Genomic DNA, 27,559 nt, shown 5'->3' with positions numbered 1-27,559 from the left:
CTTGGAAGCAACCTAAGTGCCCATCAAGGGACGAATGGATAAAGAAGTTGTGGTATATATACACAATGGAATACTACTCAGCCATAAGAAACGATGAAATCCAGCCATTTGTGATGACATGGATGGACATTGAGGGTATTATGCTAAGCGAAATAAGTCAGAGGGAGAAGGTCAAATACTATATGATCTCACTCATAAGTAGAAGATAAAAACAACAACAAACACACACATAGAGACAGAGATTGGATTGGTGGTTACCAGAGGGGAAGTGGGAAGGGAGGAGGGTGAAAGGGATGATTAGGCACATGTGTGTGGTGATGGACTGTAATTAGTATTTGGGTGGTGAACATGATGTAATCTATGCAGAAATATAAGTATAATGATGTACACCTGAAATTTATACAATGTTACAAACCAATGTTACCGCAATAAAAGAAAAAAGAAATAAAAAGGATGATTATAAGGGAATCCTATGAACAACTGTAAGCCAACAAATTAGATAACTTACATTGTAATGGACACATTTCTAGAAACATAAACTACTGAAACTGACTAAAAAAGAAATGAAAAATCTGAATAGACAACAAAAAAGAAAGAAGCAAAAAATTTATACTTTGAAATCTACAAACATGGTTGGAGGAAATTAAAGACCTAAATAAATGGAAAAATATCCCACGTTCATGGGTTAGAAGACTTAATATTGTTAAGATCATAATACTTTCCAAACTAATGTAAAGATTCAGTGCATATACCTATCAAAATCCTAGCTGGCTTTTTTGCAGAATTGACAAATTGATCCTAACATTCATATGGAAATTCAAGGGACCCAGAATAGGTAAAACAATCTTGAAAAAGAAGAACAAAGTTGGAATACTAACACATCCTTATTTCAAAATTTACTGCAAAGCTACAATAATCAAAACAGTACAGTATTGCCATAGGGATGGACACAGACATCAATGGAATAGAATTGAGGTTCTAGAAATCAACCTTCTCATTTATGGTCAATTGATTTTCAATAAGAGTGCCAAGATAATTCAGTGGGAAAAAGTAGTCTTCAACAAATGGTCCTGGGACAACTCGATATTAAAATGCAAAAGAATAAAGTTGGACCCTATCTCATACCATACAGAAAAATTAACTCAAAATGGATCACAGACCTAAACATAAGAACTAAAAATATAAAATTCTTAGAAGAAAACATAGGAGTGAAACTTCATGACCTTGGATCAGGCAATGGTTTTAGACATGACACCAAAAGCACAAGCAACAACAATAACAAAATAAATAAAATGGGCAACATTAAAATTAAAAATGTTTGTGCTTCAAAGGGCACTAGCAAGAAAGGGAAAAGATAGACCATATAATGGGAGGGAATAATTGCAAATTGCATCTGATAAGAGTCTAGTAGCAAGAATATATAAAGAACCACTAGAACTCAATAATAAAAAAACAAATAACCCTATTAAAAATGGGCAAAAAATCTGAATAGAAATTTTCCAAAGAAGATATATAAATAACAAATAAGCACATGAAAAGATGCTTAACATCTTTTGTCATTAGTCATGACATCATTAGTCATTAGGGAAATGCAAATCAAAACTACAATGAGATAGCACTTCATATTCACTAGAATGGCCATAATCCAAAGGACATAACAGCAAGTGGTGGCAAGGAGGTAGAGAAGTGGACCTCTCATCCAGTGCTAGCAGGAATATAAAATGGTGCAGCTGCTTTGGAAAACAGTCTGGGAGTTTCTGAAATGATTAAACACAGAGTTACCATGTGACCCAGCAATTCCACTCCTAGGTATATACTCAAGAGAAATGAAAACACATATCCACACAAAATTCATACATGAATGTTCATCACAGTATTATTCATAATAGCTGAAAATTGGAAAAACGCAATATCTATCAATAGATGAATGGATAAAGAAAATGTGGTACATTCATACAATGGAATATTATTCAACCATAAAAAGGAATGAAGTACTGATCCAAGCTACAGCATGGAGAACCCAGAAAACATTATTGAAAAATTATAAAAAGAGTCAGTCAGAAAAGACTATAAATCATATGATGACATTTATATGAAATATCCAGAATGGACAAATCTATAGAGATAGAAAGTAGATTAGTGCTTGCCTAGGACTGGTGGTAGGAATGGGGAGTGACTGCAGATGGGTAAGAGGTTTCTTTTTAGAGTGATGAAAATGTTCTAAAATTAGATTGTGTTGATAGTTGCACAACTCTGTAAATATCCTAAAAACCATTAAATTGTATACTTTAAATGGGTGCATTGTAAGGTATGTGAATTATACCTCAATAAGTCTGTAAAATATAATCTAGGACGGGGTCAGGATACTTTTCTGTAAAAGGCCAGACAGTAAATATTTTAGGCTTTGGCAGCCACATAAATTCTCTTTCACATATTTTTATTTATTTTTGTTTACAACCTTTTACAAATGTAAAACCATTCTCAGCTCTCAGGCTGTAGAAATCAGGCCATGGGCCTGATTTTGCTCATTAGCGGTAGTTTATCCACCCCTGTTCTAGGAAAAAGATGTGGTTCCTTGATAATTTATAATTACTATATTTTTTTAAAGCATTCCTCACTTCCCCCAACTCATACTCAAGAGAGTAGAGACAATGTTGTTAGGACTACACAGTCTATATTCCTTCATCATCTACTTATATGGAAATACTCCAATTTATAAGGATTTAGAGAACAAGGAACAGATAGAATTCAACAAGTCTTCATTAGAGAGACAGAGTACCATGGTCTAATTCATAGGGACCAGACTTAGATGGTGAAAGACAGAAGTGCATCTTTAATCATCTAAATAGATATCCTTTCAAAAGCAAAGATTATAGAAGGAAACATAAGGGTGTGCAAGAAAAAGAACACAGGAAAAAAAGGAACAGTTGTTAGAAACAAACAAAATAATTAACGATTGTACTTAAGAGTTTGTGACATTTCCCTCACTTCAATTTGATCGCTATTTACTGAGATATGAAATTTAACAAAGTCAGGACTACCAACTTAAAAAGAAAAACTTTTAAAAAGTAAAAAGCACTACGCAAAAGCAAGATGTTGTTACTATTTTTTAGTAAAGCAAAAGACCCAACTGAGAATAAAATTACATTTACCTTTTACTTGTTAAGAAGCAAGATGGTTGTTTTTGGTTTTGCTCTGGGGCACATAGATTCTTTTCTCATCTTCTTTTACAATGGAAAGATTTCTAAAATGAGGCCCCTTTACTCCTCAAGGACTAGGACTTTGTCTTCTTGATCCCCAGTACCTAGCAGAGTGCTTGGTACTCAAATGTTTGTTGAACTCAACAAGGGAATAGAAAGAAGGGAAATATGTTGGTAGAGATCTGGTGAAAGTTTGTTCCAGATCTGAAGGATCATATGAAAGAAGAGATTAACAGAAGGAAGAAAATAAACAGCAAGAAGAATTTTATACCAATTGGAAAGAAAAGAAGCTGGCAAGTATGGGAAATTGGGAAGTTTTCTACGTCTAGAGAAGAGGAAAATAGCAGAGAGATTTAGATCTTAAAATCATGCAAAGAATGTTAGTGGTCTAATTTGGAGACAATTTTCTTTGCTTGAAAGAAGGAAGGTAAAGAACTAAAGACAAACCAATACTCTGGTGTATGGGAGACTGAGATGTTGATGTTGGTATCTTCTAAAAGGGGTAAGGTTTAAGAAGCTGAGAGGGGAATTGAGGCAAAGGTAGGAATTCTGTCTTCTTGTTATTAAAATTGAGTTAATCATAAAATATTTAAGGATGTGGGCCAAAGAAAGCAAATGCAATTGAGCAAAGAAAAACAAGCCAAGTAAATAATTTCAGACGGCTATCAAAGCTGTGGAAGTAGGTGAGTTCTTCCTTAGAAAATGTGTGAAAGGAAATAAAATTAGAGAAAACACTTCTATGGACTACATATGATCATAGGGAGATGATGGAGATAAAGAATATTTAAAAACAGATTCAGAAAGAGTGATTCATGGGCAGGGGCATTTTAAAAGAAGAGATATTTAATCTTTTTAAAAGAAGAGGCCAAGCCAAATGTGACATTTCCTTAGGATGGAATTAGCCATTACAAACCTTTGAAATCAAGATGTTGCTGGAATGGAGGGAAAGGATTCTCTAAAGAGAATCAAAAAGAACTGCATCGGGGAAAGCAAACATACCAAATAGCATAGTGAACTCTCGTGTTTTCTTTGAAGGTTGCACATTACCTGTTGAAAAGTTGTTGAAGCTTTCCTCCCTTGCTCTAGATCAACTGCAGCTGCCATAAGTAAACATGTTTTCTGTGCAATCAGAATGACTTGATCAGAAGGACAAAACTGGGACAGCTGATAAGAAATAACCAAAACATCAATGAATAGTGAGAATTCTGCCAGGTGAGCACAAACAATCAGAATGAAAATCAGCAACATCCTGCCTGAATGAGAAAATTCAGCTGGAAAAGCACATCTCACCTTAAAAATGATATAGACTATAACATTGATTTGTGGTTTTAATTTTATATTACTTTCCATTGTTTTTTAGCACCTTTCTAGAGATAAAAAGCTTCATTTCTTCACAAGTTTCCTATCTTTCCCAGCGACAAGTACTGTCATTTGGCCCTGTATTTCTATCTGGTGATTTACTTCTTGGTTCATGTTGTAATTTCTAAGTGATTTTTCCTTAGCAAATAGATTTCCTTTTTGCATTGAATACAGCCGAAATTAGTACATATATTGTCATGGTTGAAAGAGACAATGTCAAATTTTGACAGACATTAGACATAACCTCATCATTAAATCTTGTCTTCTAACTTTAGAAAAAAACTCCAAGCTTTGTACTACAATAAAACTCTAGGCCACTTGGGATTCTTACATGGACATTTGACACAAATGTCAAAACTAAAACTAATTTATTTCACCTAATTAAAATGTGAAATATTTCACCTACCTAAACTGTCAAAAACTATTTCTTAATCTCCCAAAATGTTTACTGATCATAATCATCACCATCATTGAATTAATAGCATTTGAAGACACCCAATCTCTCTAGGTCTCGGGTTATTTATATATAAGATGAGGGAGCTGTGTCAGATTGTCTCTTTAGTTCTTTTCAATTCTAAAACTCTTAACATTTAATCTATCTCAACATATCCTACTGTGTACTCCTGAATGTGTTTGAGGGATATTCTTTAACCACTCTCCTTTTATTCTCTTATCAATACTTGTTCTCTTTCTGGCATTTAACCTCTACCTTGGAAGCTGATGACTATTTAAAAATGCTTATAATTGCAAAATAAGCTCACAAATCCTTACACACAGAACCTGCTCAAGGAAAAATATAAAGCAGGCAGAAGATTCTTAGCATCATTTTCACCCCTTGTTGTCCCAGATACCTATTCTATATTCCTATTGACTTATACCCATAACCCTTCCTAATGTTTTGGTAATTGACAAGTTCTTAGAGTATTCTCCTCCTAAAGATAGTTATAGCCAGCCCTGGTGGTCTAGTGGTCGAGATTCGGCACTCTCTTTGCTATGGGCCAGGTTTGTTTCCTGGTCAGGAAACCACACTGCCCATCCGTCAGTTGTTATACTATGGTGGCTATGTGTTGCTGTGATGCTCAGAGCTATGCCACCAGTATTTCAAATACTGGCAGGGTCACCCATGGTGGACAGGTTTCAGTGGAGCTTCCAGACGGAGACAGACTAGGAAGAGGGACCTGGCCACCCACTTCCAAATATATTGGCCATGAAAACCCTGTGAATGGCAGCGGAGCATTGTCTGATATAGTGCCAGAAGGTGAGAGGATGGCACAAAAAGACAGAGCAGGGTTCTGCTCTGCTGTACACAGGCTCGCTAGGAGTTGGAATTGACTCGATGGCACTGATGACAAAGATAGTTATATTTTAATATAGGACTCTGGGAGACTGAAATTCCTTCAAAGGCAAAAGCATAAGTTTTTTATGGTAGAACTTTAGGCTTCATGATGGTTGTTTGTCATATTTTGGTATGGGGAGACCTGCCTCATGCTTTCACATTATACCTTATAGGGATCAAATTCTCCTTAGGTCATTCCTGCTTAGACATATATTAAAAGTTCCTAGATTAAAAGCTAATCCCATTCTATACTTAGCCCATGACCATAGCCATCATGGTCATAACCTTGCTGTGGTCCATACATGAGATATTTATTAGAAGATACTTACCTTATAAGAAAGCATGAAAAACTCTCTCATTGTAACTGGGTCTTTGTCACATTGCACAGCCAAGTTCCAAGCTGAAATAATATAATTATAATTATGAAAATATACTATTTAATCTGTACTATTATAATCTCTCATTTCTATAGAAAGGGAAGAAAACTAATATTTATTGAGTACCTGCTATGTCCCAGGTACATACACTGTTTCATTTAAAACCCTTAATAATCCTATGAAGTATGTATAATTATTCCCATTTTATAAATAATGAAACCGAGATTAAGCAAGTTATCCTTGTACCCATAGCTACAAATCAAAGATCCAGAATTTGAATCCACATCTGTCTGATTCTATCACCCCACAATGTTTCCCATAGCCACAGAATTTCCTTTTACCTATTTTTCGAAACCAATGAGCTTCATTAGTCCTTGAGGCTGAAGTTGAGGCTTCTCCATCAAAAGAATGAGCAAGTTTCAGAAGTGCTGCATCAAACAGTAAAAGTCTTTTATTTCATACTTTAGCAAAGTTGTTAATTCTACTTTAAAAACAGTCAAACATGAGTTTGAATTTAGAAAGTTCTTTTTTTTGTGTTTGCGCACGAGTGCATACCAAAAGTAATTAAAATGACAAAAAGCATTACCAAGCTCCAAGAAGTGCTTAACTCAAACTTTGGGGAACAAACACGTCTTTGGAGAGATTTATAGTTTTAATTAGAGCAATCATTCACCACCCAAGGTAGAAAGATATGATTTATGTGTAAGGAAATAAAGAATAGGAACAATCATTAAAAAGACTTAAATGGAGATTGAGAATTGGAAAAGTATCTATCTATAGGATGGGATAATATTTACTGAGCTCCTACAGCAAGCACAGTACAGAACCAGAACGTGCCGTCATCATCAGAAAGCATATATCACATACCCACATGCCTCTCTGAGAGAAAAGAATGTCAACCAGCAAAGTTTTTCCCTTTTGCAAAGCTTTGGTTTCTAAACCACTTTGCTACATTTAACACCTTGTTGACAGGTATTTGAGGTATAAAATTGGACTACTGCAATAAATGGAATAGAATTTCTGGGGGCTGGCCCGGTGGCGGTGGCGTAGTGGTTAAGTGCACACGCTCCGCTTCATTGGCCAGGGGTTCACGGGTTCAGATCCCAGGCGTGGACCTACACACTGCACATTAAGCCATGCTGTGGTGGCTTCCAATTTACAAAGTAGAGGAAGATTGGCACAGATGTTAGCTCAGGGCCAATCCGCCTTACCAAAAAAAAAAAAAGAAAAAAGAATTTCTAAGATATGGACTTTTTGGTGTATTTTGGACATAAGGAAACAGGTACATGGACAGTGGAAATTGGAAGACCTGTTAGGCAAAAGGGACACCACGTAAGAAAACATGGAGTTGGAAAAAGGAATGCAATGTAGCTAGGAGGTTAGCTTGAATGAAGTGGACAGGGAGGAATTATTAGTAGATAGGGGAGATGACCCAGACTTGGGTAGATAGGTGGACAGCTTCAAAATAACAGAGTAAACAATCTGAATTTGATTCAGAGGACATGAAAATTAGCAGGGTTCAGAATATTTTTATTTGTCTTGATCCTTTTTCATCTGTTCAATTACTAGGTTAGGACCACGCGGCAAGAAGGAAGGAAGGAAGGAAGGGAGGGGAGAAATGTCTTTAAAACAAATTAGAATAAAAACAGAGCTGAAATCACATTTGGAGATGAGTGCTGGTAATGACAAACTCTTCCCTGCCTGTGAATAAAGAAACCAAGGTAGACTGCTGTGGCACATGTTAATAAAAGCATGAAGCTTAACTCAAACACAAAGTTTGAGTTAATGTGCTCAAGGTACTTGAAGGATTTAATAGAGCATAGAGGCAAGATGAAGGACTGAAAATAACCAAGGAGATAGTTACCTATATTCAAGCAAGTCAGGAGTCTATCCATTTCTTTCTTTCTAAAAAATAAAGAAAAGAGTGTTTTCCTACTGTTCCAAAGTTTTACTACAGAGAAGTACCAAAAGGAGACCCTATTTGTGCCTGAGAGCTGTGCAAAGAAAATGCAAGTTGTGAAGTTTGTTGTTCAAGGCCCCAACCTATCATTTCAACACCATTTTCCCCCGCTATAGGATACTATTCCTCATCCCTAGTGCCCTCAGATTTTTTCTCTCTTGTCCTTCTACACCTACTCTCAACAAAGGATTTCAATGACTGATAAGGTTTTTTATTACAGGGTCACAGAATTTGAGAGCAGGTAGTAATCTCTGTAATTTTCAAGCTTTTTTTTTTGAAGAGGGAGAATTGGAACCCTCATTTCAAATAAAATTATATATAAGTCTAATATACAAGAAAAGGTAAAAATGTAGCTGCTCTGGTTGAACCAGTGGTAGGCGAAGGCCTAGAGCCACAGAATTTCCAGCGTTCTGAGGAGTATAGTTTAAAAACCACTTATCCAGCCCAGACCCTTCATTTTACAGGTGAGGAAGCAGATCTGCAAATGGGGGATAATTTGTCCAATGTCAGGCAATTAATGACAATGTCAAGACTACTACTCAGGTCTCTTGACCCTTTGTCAAGCTTCTTTAAGGAGTAATATAAATTTTAACAGAGGAAAACATCCCATTTTGCTTAAACAAGGAATGAATATGGAAATACTGGCAAACTCAAGTAAGGAAGTTTACAGGAAGTAGGGTAGAGCATACTATAAGACTGACCTTATCAGGAGGAGGTCTAGTATTATATAATAAAGACTGTGCTTCAGAAAAAGTAGCAGCTTTCTCAGGGATAAATATTAGAAGTCTGATTTATATAAAGTAACTTCTTACAGTAAATTTTATTAATTTGAATTTCAACTTAGCTAATGTTGACTTCTTCACTATTTAATTCAATGACTATATACAGTCATATGCCATGTAATGACGTTTTGGTCGATGACAGACTGCATATACAATGGTGGTCCCATAAGATTAGTACCATATAACCTAGATGTGTAGTAGGCTATATCATCTAGGTTTGTGTAAGTACACTCTATGATGTTTGCACAATGACAAAATCACCTAATGACACATTTCTCAGAACATAGCCCTGTCATTAAGCGATGTATGGGGGCCTGGCACTCTTCTTCTAAGTGTTTTACACATATTTACTCATCAAGTCATCACAGCAACCCCATAATGTAGGTACTATTATTATTCCCTTTTTACAGATGGGGAAACAGAAGCCCAAGTTACACATCTAATAAGTGGCAGAGCCAGGATATGAACCCAGGAAGAGTGGCCCCAGAGCCTATATTGATCTTACCCGCTATACTATACATCTCTCGATATAAGGTTTATATTGAAATTTACTATAATCTTTATAATGGTGTATACATCATTTCTACTGAAATAACTTACTTGTTTTCAGATTCTGGCATTTGAGAAACTTTTGGAAGAATAAGACGAAACAAACACCTGTATGATAAAGTAATATAAAAAGTGATACTTAGGAAAAAACATGTAAAAGAATATATTCCAAGTTATTAACCTTGATTACCCCAGGAGGCAGAAGTGAGAAAAGAGAGGGTAAGGAGGAGATTAACTTTATTTTATTTGTAGATATTTGTATTGTTTTCATGGTTGCAATGAAAATATACCAATTTTGTAATTTTGGAAGTGTAATTTAATAAAATAATTTTAAAACAAAAGTGTTGCTTATGACAAATTCTTAAATAGTTCCACAGTTTATACCATTGCCCCAAATCACCTCCTATAACATCAGGTATGCTGTACAAGTCTTTATATTTTTCTCTTTATAAAGGAACCTGGAACTACCTTTTCGGTTCCACATAAACTAGGATGACTATTCTTTGAAAGGCTCTGGCAGTATAATGACAAATTGACAAAGTAAGGTAATTTGTAAAGTTTCAAACCCTAAAAATCTTTAAAAAAATACCATCTATCCTGAATGATTTTAGATATTTATCTGACTGAAGGTATGCAAGTATCTCAAGACTCCTTCTGATACTTTTATTTCTGTGACCCTATTTCCCTTCGGAAGTGTGACCTCAAGTGTAGTTGACCAACAGGAGAACCACTATGGAACCCTTCTGGTTTCCAATTTTTCCCACTGGCATATTCTCAGTCACATCATTAGGAGTCATTGTGTCCTAACCTCACCCTCCTCTGCCTCACTGTTGAATATAAAAGTTACCTTTTGATAAACCATTTTCCTTCAAAGAAAAAGAGAAGGGGGAAGATCAGGTTCAACTGATATCTTTCTTTACTTTAAGCATCCCTATCAAATTTCCAATGGCATTTTTCACAGAAATAGAAAGAAAATCCTAAAATTCGTATGGAACCACAAAAGACCCCAAATAGCCAAAGTAATCTAGAGAAAGAAAAACAAAGCTGTAGGCATCACACTTCCTGATTTCAAATTATAATACAAAGCTATAGTAATCAAAACAGCATGGTATTGGCATAAAAGTAGTTACAGAGACCAATGCAATAGAATAGAGAGCCCAGAAATAAACCCATGTATATATGGCCAACTAATCCTTGACAAGGGAGCCAATTATACTCAACGGGGGAAAGATAGTCTTTTCAATAAATGGTGCTGGGAAAACTGTGTATTCACATGCAAAAGAACGAAATTGGACCCCTATCTTACACCACTCATAAAAATTAACTTGAAATGGATTAAAGACTTAAATGTAAGACCTGAAACCATAAAAATCCTAGAAGAAAACACAGGGAAAAAGCTCCTTGACAATGATTTTTTGGACATGACACCCAAAGCACAAACAAGCAAAGCAAAAATAAAACAATGGGACCACATCAAACCAAAAACCTTCTGCGCAGCAAAGGAAACTATCAACAAAATGAAAAGGCAATCTATACAATGGGAGAAAATATTTGCAAACCATATATCTGATAAGGGGTTAATATCCAAAATATATAAGGAACTCATACACCTCAACAGCAAAAAAAAAAAAAAACAATCTGATTAAAAAATGGGCAGAGAACTTGAATAGACATTTTTCCAAAGAAAACATACAAATGGTCAACAAATACATGAAAAGATGCTCCACATCACTAATCATCAGGGAAATGCAAATCAAAACCACAAAGAGCTATCACTTCACACCTGGTAGAATGGTGATTATCAAAAAGACAAGAGATAAGTGTTGGTGAGGATGTGGAGAAAAGGGAACCCTTGTGCACTGTTGGTGGGAATATTGGTGCAGCCACCATGGAAAAAGGTATAGAGGTTTCTCAAAAATTAAAAATAGAACTACCATATGATCCAGCAATCTCACTTCTGGGTATATATCTAAAAGAAAGGAAACCACTATCTCAAAGAGATATCTGAACCCCCATATTCCTTGCAGCATTATTCATAATAGCCAAGACATGGAAACAACCTAAGCATCTATCGATGTGTGAGTGGGTAAAAAATTGCGGTATGTATACACACACACACACACACACAATGGAATATTATTCAGACATATAAAAGAAGGAAATCTCGCCTTTTGCGACAACATGGGTGGAACTTGAGGGCATTGTGCTAAGTGAAATAAGTCAGACATAGAAAGACAAATACTGCATTATCTCACCTAAATATGGAATCTTAAAAAAAAGCCAAATTCATAGAAACAGAGTAGAATATTGGTTGTCAGGGGCCAAGAGTGGAAGGAATGGGGAGATGTTGGTCAAAGAGTATAAACTTCCAGTTATAAGATGAATAAGTTCTGGAGATCTAATGTACAGCATGGTAACTATAGTTAACAACACTGTATTATGTACTTGAAAGTTGCTAAGAGAGTAAATCTTAAAAGTTCTCACCACACACAAAAAAACTTGTAATTTTGTGAGGTGATGGATGTGTTAACTAACCTTATTGTGCTAACAATTTTGCAATATATATGTGTATCAAATCATCAATCATCAGGTTGTAAACCTTAAACTTACATAATGTTATTCATCAATTTTATCTCAATAAAGCTGGAAAAAAAACCCAGTTGGTATAGTAGGCATTGACTCAGCCTGATCCCATCAGCACTGTTTTGGCAAAGTTAATAGACCAAGAGTAAGATGAACAGAGGAAATCCTTTCACATCCACAGGGTGTGGATTACTTACCTTAAAGCTGTAAGAACTTGTTGTGGGTCTTCCGAATATTGAGCTAAATATTCCAAAGCTTTTCCTGCCACAATTTGCTGTCCATTCTAAAAAGAACAAATATAATATGTTAAATTACATCTCAAAGTGATACTTACAAAGTGTTATCTATATTCCTGTCCATTAAGGACAAGAAAAAAATCTGAACTTGTTCATTTTGTATTTTCAAAAGAGCTACTTCAAGATGGTAGAAGGAAGATACAACTCATCGAGAAAAACAGAACAGGTTCATATTGGTCACAGAAACCCACTGCTCCATATCTACAAACACTCATAGCCTTGCCAACACTGCTATGAATCCACTAGGACTAATCTTATTGTGCTCTTTATTGCTGTTTATTAGCAGTAACCAAAAGAACCCCAGACTTTCAGGTCACTCTTATTTCCAGCACTCTAATACCCATAAGGCTCTGTAAATCCCTTCTTTTGTCCTCTTTTCCCATTTCTCTCCAACTCCTCCAACCCTTCCACTATGCTCTCTGAATTTCAGTCTATTATCAGTAAAATCTCCTCTATGAGCAACCTCTTCCCTGAAAGTTCCCTCCACATTCTTTCTCTAATGGAAATCTAGGTTTTCCCAAGGGTACTGCTTCCAATGAAGCCCTCTCAAGTGTTGGCTGTTTTTCTATCTCCCTTCTACCTCTGGACCTGAAGAAGTAGTAGGCGTCGTTTCTGCTCTTTATTGCTGTTTTAAGATTAGCTTTCCTTCTTCCTCCTTAAAATCTCCAGCTTTGAATTTCCTGTCATCAGACTATATCACCCACTATCCCTCATTGTTGCGGTGACCTACCAGCTCTCAGGCCACTTCTTGATGACTTATTTACTGCTCACAGTTATTTTCTCCAAAAACTACTCCTGTCTTAAATTTTTGGCATTTTCATTATATAGATAGATGATCCTCCTACTATCCTAGTCTCTTATTTCCTTGAATTCCACTCTGCCAACTACCTTAGCTATTCACTAGCACAGTCACTGGACCCTGTCACTGTCATTACTAATGACTGCAACCCTTCCATACTCTCCCTCAAGGTTGGAACTAGGGTGAGCCAGGTGATGCAAGTGAGACTCCTAGGGTGCAAAATTTAAGGAGGCACTCAGTCTCAGCGTCATGCAAGGACCAATCCTGCACTTGCATGACCATGAGAGTGAGTGCTTCTTTAGGTATCTCACTCCCTCATCCTAGTCCTGCACCCTACTCTGTTTCATGTATTCTACTTTCTGACCCCCACCTCCTCCCTTTCTAACTCACTCCCTCTAGTACTCCAGCAATCGTTTAACTACACTAAGACCTCCAATCCATTGATGCTGCTAATTTTTCACTGTCCTTCATCCTCTTGATACCCTCCTCCATACCCAGTTTAAATTCCATGGGGATTATTAAGTATAAACACTCCCTTGTTTCCTGATTTTCCTGCCCCTCTTTTGCTTCGTTGTATTTATCTGGCAAAACCACAAGCCTAGTTAAATCCAACTTTCTACTGACTTTTGTGCCTGCATCCATGCAGCTGAAACTGGCTGAATAAAAACCCAGACAACTATATGCTTTATTTTAAAACTTCCTCAAATGGGCCTTAATGCTACTGGGCCAGCATACCACACTATCCTTGTTATTCACTTTCTTGCATTTCTGGATAATTAGTTTACACCTTATCCTCTCTTCTCAACCCCTCAACACCTCCTCTCCCATTTTCACTCTCAGGTGATGACCTTGTTTCCTACTTCACTGAGAAAACTGAAGCAGTCAGGAAGAGAACTTCCAGATTCCCACTACCACATCTACTCACACACCAGGAACCACACCACATACTCTGCCTTCTCAACTACTATCATAGATGAACTAACCATGTTCCTTCCTAAAGTCAATCCCTAAATCTATACACTTGTGTCCATCACCTCTTCCCTGCTTAAGGACATTGCTCTAACAATTCTCCTTTTTCTCTCTCACATTGTCAACTTTTTATTCTCTTATTGGGTCATTCCCATCAGCATATTAAACATTCTCATTCATCCCATCTCAAACAAACAAACAAACCTCCTGATCCTATTTCTCTCACCAACTACTACCCAATTTATTCTTTCCTTTGTAGCAAACCCCTTTAAAGAGTTGTCTATACCTATTGTATCCAATTCCTTTCTTTCAATTCTCTCTTGAGCCTACTCCAATCAGGCTTTTGCCCTACCACTCTACTAAAACTGCTCTTGTCAAGCTCACCAATGACCTCCATATTGTACATTCCAATGGCCAATTCTCAGTCCTCATTGTATTTGACCTATCAGCAACATTCAACATAGTTGATCACTGTTTCTTCCTTGAAACACATTTGGCTTCCAGGACACCACATTATCCTTGTTTTCTCCTACTTCACTGGTCACTCCCTTTCATTCTCCTTTGCTGGCTCCTCTTCTTTTCTCCAAACCATTAATGTTTGAGGGCTCTAGGCTCAGTTTCTGGTCCTCTTCTCTATTCCATATATACTCACTCCCTTGGTGATTGCACCCAGTCTCATAGGTTTATATGCCATCTATATATTAATGTCTCTTATTAAACTTTTCTCTCCAGCCCAGACCTCTTTCCCAAACTCCAGAGTCATATATCCCACTGACTACTCAGATCTCTATTTGTATAGTCTATTAGAAATCTCAAATGTATCATGTCCAAAACTGAACTCCTGATTTTCTCCCCAAACCTGCTCTATTTGCAGCCTTTCCTAGTTCAGTTGATGGCAACTCCATTTAATGACCCAGTCTCTTTCTCTCATACACTTCATCCAATCTATCAGCACATCCTGTTGGTTTTACATTCAAATAAATCTAGAATGCAACCATTTATCATTTACCTCCATTGTTATCTCCCTTATCTGAGCCACCATCATCTTTTCCCTAGATTACTGCAAAAACTTCCTAACAGGTCTCCTTTCTTCCACCGTGGCTCTTTTACGGTCTATTCTCAATACACCAGCCAGAGTATTTCTGTTAAAATGAAAGTCAAATCATGTCCTCATTTCATTCACAGTAAAAGTCAAAGTCCTTTCACTGGTCTATAAGGATATACATAATCCAGACTCCATTACCTCTCTGACTTCATCTCTAACCAGTCCCACACTTTATTCACTCTATGCTAGCCACATTGGCTTCCTTGCTCTTCCTGGTACCTACCTTAGGACCTTTGTACCAGCTGTTACCTCTGCCTGGAATACTCTTCCCCTTCACTCCCCCACTGTATATCTACAGGGCTCCCTGATCAATTTCAAGTCTTTGCACAAACGGCATCTTAATGAGACCTATCCTCACCACCCTGTTTAAAATAGTAACTCACACCAATCCCAGCCCATTCCCACTTCTCATCCTTTTTATCTTGCTCTATTATTTTCAATATCACCTATCAACTTCTAACACATTACAGTCACATATCACTTAATGACAGGGATACATTCTGAGAAATGCGTCGTTAGGCGATTTCATCCCTCTGCAAATATCATAGAGTGTACTTACACAAACCTAGATGGTACAGCCTATTACACCCCTAGGCTATATGGTACTAATCTTTTTTTTTTTTTTTGTGAGGAAGATCAGCCCTGAGCTAACATCCAGGCCAATCCTCCTCTTTTTGTTGAGGAAGACTGGCCCTGAGCTAACATCCGTGCCCATCTTCCTCCACTTTATATTGGACACCGCCACAGCATGGCTTGACAAGCGGTGCGTCGGTGCGCACCCGGGATTCGAACCCGGGTCGCCAGCAGCTGAGCGCACATGCACTTAACCACTACGCCACGGGGCCAGCCCCCATATGGTACTAATCTTATGGGACCACTGTTACATATGTGGTCTGTCGTTTACCAAAATGTTGTTATGTGGTGCATGACTGTATACAATTTGCTTACTTATTATCCATATTGTTTATCATCTCCTCTCCTCCTGCTTGAAAGTAAGCTCCAAGAAGGCATATGATGGTTTGGTTTACTTATTTATTCCAAGAGCCTAGAACAGTGCCTGGCACACAATAGGTGCTCAATCAGTATTTGCTGAATGAGTGATATTCTCACTAGAACTTGAAATGCCTTTTGTAAAGCAATTGTAGTGAGTGAAAACTCGATTCTACACTTGTTCTTTTGTAGGTATATATTCAATTTCCTGGGTTTGGCTCATCCATCCTTCCTTCCAACTTCTAATTCAAACTACTTGAGGCTTTTTTTTCTGATTCTTTCTCTTCTATTAAAACCATTTTCCTTTTCAGAAATATAGTTCCACAATTCTTCCACTGGCTTTCTTCTGCTTTCCATATCAAATGTAAATTTACAAACTTCCCTTTAAACAGATATTTGCCTTTGGGTTCTCCACTACCAAATTTCTCTCATTTCCTCCTCCTTACCATCGTGTACAAACACATCCTGTATCTGCATCTGCCAAATATTTTTCTTCCTCCAGAAGTTCTATTACCCTACTCATTAACATAAAAATACATATCATTCAAACTGCATTTAGCAACTACTTTGGGCAACATATTAGGCCAGGTGCTAAAAATATGGTCCTCGAGAATCTCACAAGTCAATTTGGACAGACAAGCCATGCATTAGCAATATAAGGTAGTATAGATTATAAAGACCAAATTAACTAGCATCCACGTTAAAAATTACTGAAATCCAGAGTAAGAAGACAGCACTGAGGGGGCCAGCCCAGTGGCGTAGTGGTTGGGTTTGCATGCTCCACTTCAGTGGCCCAGGGTTCATGTGTTTGGATCCCTGGCGTGGACCTGCACACTGCTCATTGGGCCATGCTGTGGCAGCATCCCACATACAAAATGGAGGAAGACTGGCACAGATGTTAGCTCGGGGCCAATCTTCCTCAAGCAAAAAGAGGAGGACTGGCAACGGATGTTAGCTCAGGGCCAATCTTCCCCACAAAAAATACAAATGGAAGAAAGCACTGAGGACTAGAATTTATTTGGGAAGTCTCTACAGTGGAGGGAAACCTTAGGCTGGGCTTTGAAAATGGTAGCATTTAAATAAGTAAGAACATTTTTTAAAGGATGGGATGGTATAAACAAGACATGGAAAAAGGAACGTGATTGGGCTGTTTGAGATACACTGTATTTGGTTGGAGTGATGGAGGGCTTATGTCTCCACCATTCTAGATCTTGGGCCTAATGTAATGGTGGCTTATACTACTATGATGATGATACAGGGGAGTAATATGAGATAAAGTAGAAGAGATAGCTGTGACCAGATTGTATATATGTTAATAAGAAACAGAAAGACTATAACTTGTAGATCAAGCTTCATAGATTACAAATCACATTTTCAGCCATCTTCTCAGTTAATTTTCACAACAATCCTGGAGGTAGGTATTATCTTTATTTTGCAAATGATGAAATTAAGATTCAAAGAAGTTAAGCACTTAAGTGGCAGAGCCAGTAGGCAAACCCAGTCTATCACCCACTCCAAGAGCTCCACAGTTGCCACAATGCTTTCCCTAATCCTATATATTACTAAAACCAGTGAAACACATGGGTGCAGGTATTTATTACTTCTAAACTAAAGTTGTTTTGTGGTTACAAACTAAAAAGGTCTACAGAGATTTAAACTGTTTTTTTCAAATTGATGAGAAAGATAAGTTTGCAAATAACTATTTGTTTGCACGGTATAGCATTTTAAATCTGGAGTTTCTTTTAAAAATTAATGTTTTGTTATGCTTATTTTTTCTGTAGTTTTAAGCACAAATCTGTTACCTCATTTTGTTTCATTTACTTTACATAATAAAGAAATGAAGAGAAATAAAGCAATTCTGCAACCAAGCTTGGTGTGAAAATATGAGGCAACACAGAATAAAGGAAGGCCTCTCCTGTGCCCAACTGATGATAATTCTATTAACTGTCTCTCAAAATGTAAAAGAGGTGAAAAAAATCTCTGTAGATGGATACACAAGAATTACCTCTAGAGCAAACTGGGCAGCTAAACTGAGGAGCATGACAGTTGAACCTCTATCTGTAAGTAGGTTATTCTCTTCTGGCTCTTCAGCTGTTAATAAATTCTCTAAAGTAGTAATTGCCTGCAAAGCTGAAAAATAAGGAAACAATTCAAAAAATGAGATACTCTTATCAAAGATAATAGCTATCTATGGTTAATTATACTACAATGACTTTGGAACTCATTTTAAGAGCACTAATATCTTTAAAATCTTAGTTAATTTTCATAAGTTGCTCAACTGTCAGGGAGGACTTGAATGTCAGAAAAATGCCCAACTATGCAATTCACCTCTGTGAATTTATCCTATGAATATATTTGCAAAAGTGATAAAAAACATACAAATATGTTCATCCAGCAATTTTTGTAAGAGTAAAATATGGAACCAACCTAAATTCCGTCAATAATGGGTGGGCTACATACATCTTGGTACATCCATTAAATGGAATATAATACAGGATGAAGGAAAAATATGAATGATGGTATTATATTCCATTATATGTTTTAATGGTAGACTATGAGAAGTTAAATATATATGAGTAACAATCTTAAATGCATATACACCCAGTAACAAAATTTCAAAATACAAGAAGCAAAAACTGATAGAACTGCAGGAGAAATGAACAAATCCACAATTATAGTCAAAGATTTCAATATCCTCTCTCAATAATTGATAGAACAAGTACACAGAAAATCAGCAAAGATGTAGTACACTGAACACGATTAATCAACTTGACCTGATTGCCATTTATAGAACACTTGACCCAACACCAGCAAAAATATACATTCTTCTCAAGTGCACATGGAACATTTACCAAAATATTCTGGGCCATATAACAAGCTTCAACATATTTAAAAGGATTCAAAGCATACAAAGTTATGATCTTTGACTACAATTGAATTAAATTAAAAATTAATAAAAGAAAGTTCCCTGGAAATCCGAAAATATTTGGAAAATAAATAACACACTTCTAAATAATCCATGGGTTTAAAAAGGAATCAAAAGTCATATTGGAAAGTATTTTGAACTGAATTAAAATGAAAACACAACACATCAAGATTTGTGGATCGTCACTAGAGCAGTACTTAGAAGGTTAATTTATAGCATTAACTGTTTATATTAGACCAGAATAAAGGTCTTAAATCAATGACCTCAGCTTTCACCTTTGGAAACTGGAAAAAAAAGAGCAAATGAAACTCAAAGTAAGCAGAAGAATGGATATGATAAAGATCAAAACATAAATAAATGAAATAGAGGGGCCGGGCCAGTGGCGTGGTGGTTAAGTTCATGCACTCTGCTTTGGTGGCCCAGGGTTCATGTGTTTGGATCCCAGGCATGGACCTACACACTGCTTATCAAGCCATGCTGTGGCAGGGGTCCCACATATAGACGAAGATGGGCATGGATGTTAGCCCAGGGCCAATCTTCCTTAGCAAAAAGAAGAGGATTGGCAACAGATGTTAGGTCAGGGCTAGTCTTCCTTACCAAAAAAAAAAAAAAAAAAAAAGAAAAAGAAAAAAATGAAATAGAAAACAGAAAAAACAATAGAGAAAAGTTAATGAAACCAACCAAAAGCTGATTGTTTGAGATCAATAAAATTGATCAACTTCTAGCCACTCTGACAAGGAGAAAATGAGAGAATACATAAATTACAAATACCAGGAATGAGAAAGGTGACATCTCTATAGATTTTACAGATGTTAAAAGGATAATATGGGGGATATAATGAATGACTTTAGCCTAATAATTTCAACAACTTATAGGAAACAGGCAAATTTCTTGAAAGACACAAACTACCAAAGCTCAATCAGGAAATAATAGATAACTTGAATAGCCCTATATCTATTAAAGAAATTGAGTTTATAATTAAAAACCTTCCCATAAAGAAAACTCCAGCCCCAGATGGCTTCACTGGTGAGCTCTATCAAACATTTAAGGAAGAAATAATACGAATTGAGCAATACAAACTCTTCTAGAAAACTGAAAAGGAGGGTATATTTCCCAACTCATTCTATGAAGTCAGTATTACCCTGATGGCAAAACCAAAAACATTACAGGAAAAGAAAACTACAGACCAGTATCACTCACGGACACAGGTACAAATATTCTTAAACAAACTGTCAGCAAATCAAACTAACATTATATAAAAAGGAGAATAGATCACGACCAACTGGAGCTTATCCCAGGAACACAGCATTGGTTTAACAGTTGAAAATCAATGTAACTGACCATATTAACAAACTTTTTAAAAAATTGATCATTTCAATAGATGCAGAAAAACCATATGACCAAATTCAACATCCATCTCTGAGAAAAAAAAAACAGAAAATTGGAAATAGAAGGGAACCTCCTCAACTTGATAAAATGTATCTATGAAAAACCTAGAGCTAACATCATATTTAATGCTTAAAGATCAAATACTTTCCCTCTAAAATCAGGAAAAAGCCAAGGATGTCCGCTATCATCAATTTTTTTTTTTTTTGTGAGAAAGATCAGCCTTGAGCTAACATCCATGCCAATCCTCCTCTTTTTGCTGAGGAAGACTGGCTCTGAGCTAACATCTATTGCCAGTCCTCCTCCTTTTTTTCCCCAAAGCCCCAGTAGATAGTTGTATGTCATAGTTGCACACCCTTCTAGTTGCTGTATGTGGGACACCGCCTCAGTGTGGCCGGAGAAGCGGTGCGTCGGTGCACGCCCGGGATCCGAACCCAGGCCGCAAGTAGCGGAGCACGTGCACTTAACCACTAAGCCACGGGCCGGCCCCGGCTATCATCAATTTTACTCAACATTGTACTGGAGATTCTAACAAGTACAATAGACCAAAAAAATGAATTGCACCCTGATTGGACAGGAAGAAGTAAAATTGATTTATTCACAGACAACATGATCATCTATGTAGAAAATCTGATGGAATCTACAAGAAAGCTACGGGAACTAATCAGTGAGTTTAGCAAGTTTGTAGAATACAAGGTCAATGTACAAAAATCATTGTATTTCTACATACTAGCAATAGGCAATCAGAGACTGAAGTTTTTCTAAATGCCATTTAAAATAGCATAAAATATAGTATACTTAAGGATAAGTCTGACAAAAGATGCACAAGACCTGTACACTGAAAAATAGAAAAGACCGCTGAGAGAAATAAAAGACCTAAATAAATGGAAGTATATAACTTGTTCATGGATTGGAAGATGTCAATTCTCTCCAAATTGATCTATAGATTCAATGTAATCCCAACCAATATTCACTTTTGTAGAAATTGAAAAACTGATTCTAAAATTCATAGAGATATACAAAGGACTTAGAATGGCCAAAATTTGAGAGAAGAACAAAATCGGAGGACTAACACTACATGATTCCAAATTTATTACATAGTGACACTAATCAGGACAGTATGGGAATGATGTAAAGATACATGAATAGATCAGTGTAACAGAATGAAGAGTCCAGGAAGTGACCCACTCACACATGACAACTTATTTTCAATAAAGATGCAAAGGCAATTCAGATGAGAAAGGATAGTTTTTTAAATAAATGATGCTGGAATGACTGGATAGCCATGTGCAAAAAAATGAACTTCAGTTCATACCTTAAATCAAATACAAAAATTAAGGCAAAATGGATCACAGAACTAACCCTAAACCTAAACTTGTAAAATTTCTAGAAGAAAACATAGGAGAAATTTTTTGTGATCTTGGATTAGGCTAAGATTTCTTAGATATAATACCAAAAGCACAGTCAATAAAAGACGAAAAAAGATAAATTAGACTTTGTCAAACTTCTCATGAAAGATACTGATAAGAAAAAATTTGTAAAATACATATCTGATAAATAACTTGTGTCTAGAATATATAAAGAACTTTCAAAACTCAATAAGAAGAAGACAAAGTTTCCTACAGAAAACTGGACAAAAGATTTGTACAAATACTCCACCAAAGAAGATATATGGATGCCAAATATTAGACATTATGGAAATGCTAATTAAAACCACAGTAAGATACCACTATTCAACTATTAGAATGGCTAAAAATTTTTTTAAATGGATAATTCCAAGTGCTGGTGAGAATGTAGATCAACTGGAACTCTCATACATAGCTTGGTAGAATGTAAAATTGTATACCCACTTTGGAAAACAGTTTGGCAGTTTCTAATAAAGTTAAACATATACTTACCATACAACACAGCAATCGCACTCCTAGATATTTACCCTAGAGCAGTGAAATCTTATCATCACACAAAATCTGTAAATAGATGTTTATACCACCTTTATTCAAAATCACCCAAACTGGAAACCATCCAAATATCCTTCAACTGGTGAATGGGTAAACAGACTGTGGTCCATCCATCCTATGGAATACTACTCAGCAACAAAAAAGAACAAACTATGGAAACACACAACAGCATGAATGAGTTTCGAATGCATTATGCTAAGTAAAAGAAGGCAGGCTGAAAAAGCTTCATACTATATGATTCCATTTATATGACATTCTGGAAAAGGAAAAACTACAGAGATAGAAATAAGATCAGTAGTTTCTAGGTCTGGAAGTGATGGGAAGGAGTGACAACAAAGAGGCTTGAGGTAATTTTTTGTTCTATAACTTGATTGTGGTGGTGGTTACATGACTATATGCATTTGTCAAAACTCATAGAATTATTAATATAAATAAACCTCATAGAATCATACATTAGCAAGAGCAAATTTCATTATATGCATCTTCAATAAACATGACTTTAAAAAATGGTCACAGATAACTGGGGAAGAAATAAAAAGATTGAGCTGATGTTATGTTTAAAAAGTAAAATAATTTTATTTTAATAGAATGTTAAAAGAAAAGGAAAGCTATTTTTTTGCCATTTCTGCTGGCAAAAAGTTTCAAGTTCTTTTATCTTTCAACATAATGTATTAAGTAAAACAAATGTCCAGAAATCTCTAATGAAAACACTGATGATGGATATGACAGCAATATTAACCTTGATAAAGAGCTGACTCCAATTTGCTACTCCTTAATTAACATATGGGTATACTTTACTATCCTGAACATTTCTTTTTCAATGCAGGATAAACCATCTTTCTTTTTCTTACAGAGTGAATAACAAAGCCCATTGCACACAGTAGGTATTCATAAATAGTTGCTGTGATATTGTGATTTATAATAAGAAATATATATTTGGTTTTCATTCCTGTTTCTGGCACAGAGCTCCTAAAACCCTTGGAACTTCCTAAGTGCAAAGAGCCATTAAGGTCTTTTCTTATGTTAATGAGGTGACTTTTGGACCCCATCTAAAGATGAGGGCTTGTTGCCAATGGAGCCAACCATGTGATTAGAGGATTGAAACTTTCAGTCCCATGTCCTGTCTCCAAACCACCCACTCCCCCGCAACCTCCATGGAGGAGTGAGGGGCTGGAGGTTGAATCAGTTGTCAATGGACAATGATTTAATCAATCACGCCTATGTCATGAAGCCTCCATAAAAACCCAATCGGAGAGCTTCCAGGTTGGTGAACATGTGGAGATGCAGGGAGAGTGATGTGCCTGGAGAGGACATGAAACCTCTGTGCCCCTTCCTACATACCTTGTCTCTGGGTAGATAGTGTCAGAACTGAGTTGAATTCTTGGACACCTTGGTGTCCAAGAATTGCTTGTTGGTGTTGGGGGAAACTCCCCCCCAACACACGTTGGAAATTGGATGCTCAGAACACCAGAAAGAGTTGCTTAATTGGATTAGTATAAATTCTGTTTGAATTCATTAATTCAAGCTTCTCAATTTCTCAACTTGTGCCTTTCACAAAGGGCAACCAGTCTGGAGTTCAAATTGCTCCACGATTTGCCCAGCTACCCTGATGGCTGAACAGGAATAATATCATAGCATAGGCATATCTGTAACTAAGTCAAGATACATGTTGGGGCAGACACACCAGCTAGGAAACTTTGCTTAACTTAATGGAAAGGACACAGCATTAATGGGATGAGGTTCATGTAAGCAATTCCAAAACTGTAAACTTTGTGGACAGAAACTCCATTTCATGGCCAAATCTCTCACCAACCCCCTTCCAAATAAGTGAGGACAGTCAAAAGGTACCCTGGAGACTTCCATTCTCTACAGACAATTCTTAACTGATACGGACTTGCAGTATAACCTCCCCCTGCCCCACAGCTTTTTAAACTTAATTTTTGAATAGGTTGGTTCAAATGACAGAAAGTACAAAAAAGCATATAGTGACAAGACTTTCCTCCCAATTCTTGTCCCACATCTGTCTAGTTGCTACTCCTTCAACAGGTAGCCTTTGTTCTTTTATTGTTATGTAACCTTCCATAGTTTCTTTTTGCATGGTTTTATCATCTTTACATAGGAAAGGTAGAATATATATTCAATTCCATTGTTCTAAAAACAATGTTTTTTTCTATTATGGTCAAAGAGGATTATTTATTCTTTGTGTTAACAGTTAAATATAACTCATAAATAACATTTATACCTCTGTCAGAGTTGCCCTCTAAGACTGCAATCTTGAATATATAAAATTGAGTGAAAATATTTGCAGGATCACGTTGTTCAGCTTCTGTCACTGCCTCTTTAGCCTGAAAAAAAGAAATATTGGTTCTCTTTTATAAAAGCTATAAGGAATACCTTACCATATTTTACTAATATCATTAACAATAGCTGAGAGATACTCATAATGAAAAGACATGAATCTAAGAAAAATCTTTAAAGGACTGTTCTCTTAAAATGCTAAAGAAACAAGGAGTTCTGCTTCTGAAAATAGGGTACATTATATATGTCAGACCAACCCTCCTACTGAAAACAAACAAAAAATTGGATAACATTTATTTAAATTCCAAAAGCAACTGACAAGATAGTACAGCAATTACCAAGCAAAATCTAAGAAAAAGAGAGGTCCCAGAGAAGTAAGTAGAGAATTAAAGCCACGTTTTTTTCTGGTGGACATTTGTAAATCTAGGCAAATGTTAACTTTAGTTTTAATGGACTTCACTAGGACAGGGAAATAGACTTCAAGGTCCAAGAGATCACACTCTTAGGCTAAGTGCAAACCAGCAGGAGACCCACTCCTACCCATATCGCCAGGGGACTGCAAAGAAAGTTACCTTGGTTCTGAGAAGAATGCAGAAAAATGGGGTGGGGATAACCAATCTCTGAGGTGTAACACAAACAGACTCTCATGTATTTACAGCCCCAAATTACACTATATGGGAGGCCAAAAGGCTCCAATCTATGAATTTAGTTTACATTGATCCCAAACATCTGAAGAAACAAATGTAAATCCTCTCTGGGGGAAGGTACCTTCATTGTAGGCTTCAAAATATTTCCATAAATAATTTCTCAAGAATCATGAGTAGTAAACATAAAAAAAAAATCAAGCACACTAGGAAACAAGGCACCATAAGTGAGAATCAGCAGAAACAACAGATAGCAGAAACAGATTCTCAAGATGCAGATACCAGAATTTTCAAAAGCTGGCTATAAAATACCTATGTATTCAAAGTTTAAAGAAATAAAAGATATGCTTAAAAATATACATAAGTAGGTTGATATTCAATAGTACATATTGATACAATTACAGTGGCTGATTCCAGCTGGTATCCATTCTGATTGATTACTGTCCATGCTATATCAATTGTTAAACACTTTGACTACCACAGAAGTTTGTAGGAAACAGAAACCATAAAATGTGACCTTGCTGATTTGAAAAAAAAAGAACTACTTGAAACAAAAAATACAATAACCCCAATGGAAACATAATGGATAGGTTTAATAGCAGACTGAAATAGGTGAAGAAAAAATTAGTGAACTGAAGGATAAAACAGAATAAGTTAGCCAAACTGCAGCACAGAGAGATTACAAACATGGAGGACAGTTACATAAGAATTCTATTCTTTTTAGGACAACCACTAAAAGACTACAAACAGTAAATAATTTCCATACTAGTAGAAGGGGGACACTAGAAAGTAAAAAAAAAAAAAATGAGGATAGTTTTTTCAAGAAATGGTGCTGGAACAACTGGACATCCACATGCAAAAAACTGAATCTGGACACAGACCTTAAACCTTTCACAAAAATTAACTCAAAATGGATGAAAAACCTAAATGTAAAACCCCAAATTACAGAACTCTTAGAAGGTATCATAAGAGAAAATCTAAGTGACCTTTAGTTTGGTGATAACTTTTTAAACAAAATACCAAAAACACAACCCATTAAAGAAAAAATTGCTCTGCAAAAGACATTGTTAAGAGAATGAAAAGGCAAGCCACACTGTGGGAAAAAATATTTGCAAAACACATATCAGATAAAGGACTGGTACCCAAAATATACCAATAATTCTTAAAACTCAACAATAACAAAAGAAGCAACCCCATTATACAATGAGCAAAAGATTTAAACAGAAACCTCACCAAAGACATACAGATGGCAAATGAGCATAGAAAAAGATGCTCGACATCATATTTCATTAGAGAAATGCAAATTAAAATGAGATACCACTACACACCTATTAGAATGGCTAAAATCTAAAACACCAACAACACCCAATGCTAGTGAGGAAGTGCAGCAACAGGAATTCTCATTCATTGCTGGTAAGAATGGAAAATAGTAGAGCCATTTTGGAAGACAGTTTAGCAGTTTCTCACAAAACTAAAAATATTCTTGCCATATGATCCAGCAGTTTCACTCCTTGGTATTTCCCCTAATGAGCTGAAAGCTAATGTCCACAAAAAACCTGCACATGAATGGTTATAGAAGCTTTATTCATAATAGTGAAAACTTGGAAGCAACTAAGATGTCCTTCAATAGGTGGTAAAAATATAGTCAAATTCAGAATACTCTAATATTGTAATGGTGATGCGTAAATCACTATTATCTCTATTATAAAAGTTAAAAATATATTAAAAATAACTATAGCTAAAATAATTTGTTAACAGATGTACAATATAAAAAGACAAAGTGTGAAATCAATAGCATAAAATGTGGGGGGAGTAGAAGTAAAAGTTTAGAGTTTTTTCTATGTGATTGAACTTAAGTTGTTGGCTTAAAACAGACTTATATCTAAAAGAAGTTTTATGTAAGCCACATGGTAACCACAAAGAAAAAAATCTTTAGTACATACATAAAAAATAAATAGAAGGAATTAAAGCACACCACTACAAAAAAAAAAAATCAAAAAGGAATAAAGGAAGTAAAGGATAAGGATAAGGATAAAGAATAA

The 27,559-nt window shown here is 36.1% G+C and overlaps 1 protein-coding gene across 9 annotated transcripts in view; it reads right to left on the bottom strand.

Moving 5' to 3' along the window:
* Positions 1–27,559, bottom strand: part of TEX11 (testis expressed 11) — a 372,335-nt gene that overhangs the window by 90,200 nt on the left and 254,576 nt on the right. For all 9 annotated transcript variants that reach the window (XR_015550362.1, XM_087426479.1, XM_087426478.1 and 6 more), the window contains 8 exons: positions 24,818–24,920; positions 18,311–18,435; positions 12,344–12,429; positions 9,615–9,671; positions 8,137–8,177; positions 6,614–6,700; positions 6,225–6,295; positions 4,248–4,364 (listed from right to left, as the gene is read on the bottom strand). Coding sequence is in view for 8 of the 9 variants with exons in the window: in XM_087426479.1 (XP_087282605.1) it covers positions 4,248–4,364; positions 6,225–6,295; positions 6,614–6,700; positions 8,137–8,177; positions 9,615–9,671; positions 12,344–12,429; positions 18,311–18,435; positions 24,818–24,920 (687 nt within the window). In the remaining variant the exon portion in view is untranslated. The remainder of the gene's footprint in view (positions 1–4,247; positions 4,365–6,224; positions 6,296–6,613; positions 6,701–8,136; positions 8,178–9,614; positions 9,672–12,343; positions 12,430–18,310; positions 18,436–24,817; positions 24,921–27,559) is intronic.

Source organism: Ceratotherium simum, chromosome X, assembly GCF_057802395.1.
Source record: "Ceratotherium simum simum isolate JZ-2026a chromosome X, ASM5780239v1, whole genome shotgun sequence".
NCBI lineage: Eukaryota > Metazoa > Chordata > Mammalia > Perissodactyla > Rhinocerotidae > Ceratotherium > Ceratotherium simum.
This window is presented reverse-complemented; position numbering and strand designations above follow the sequence as displayed.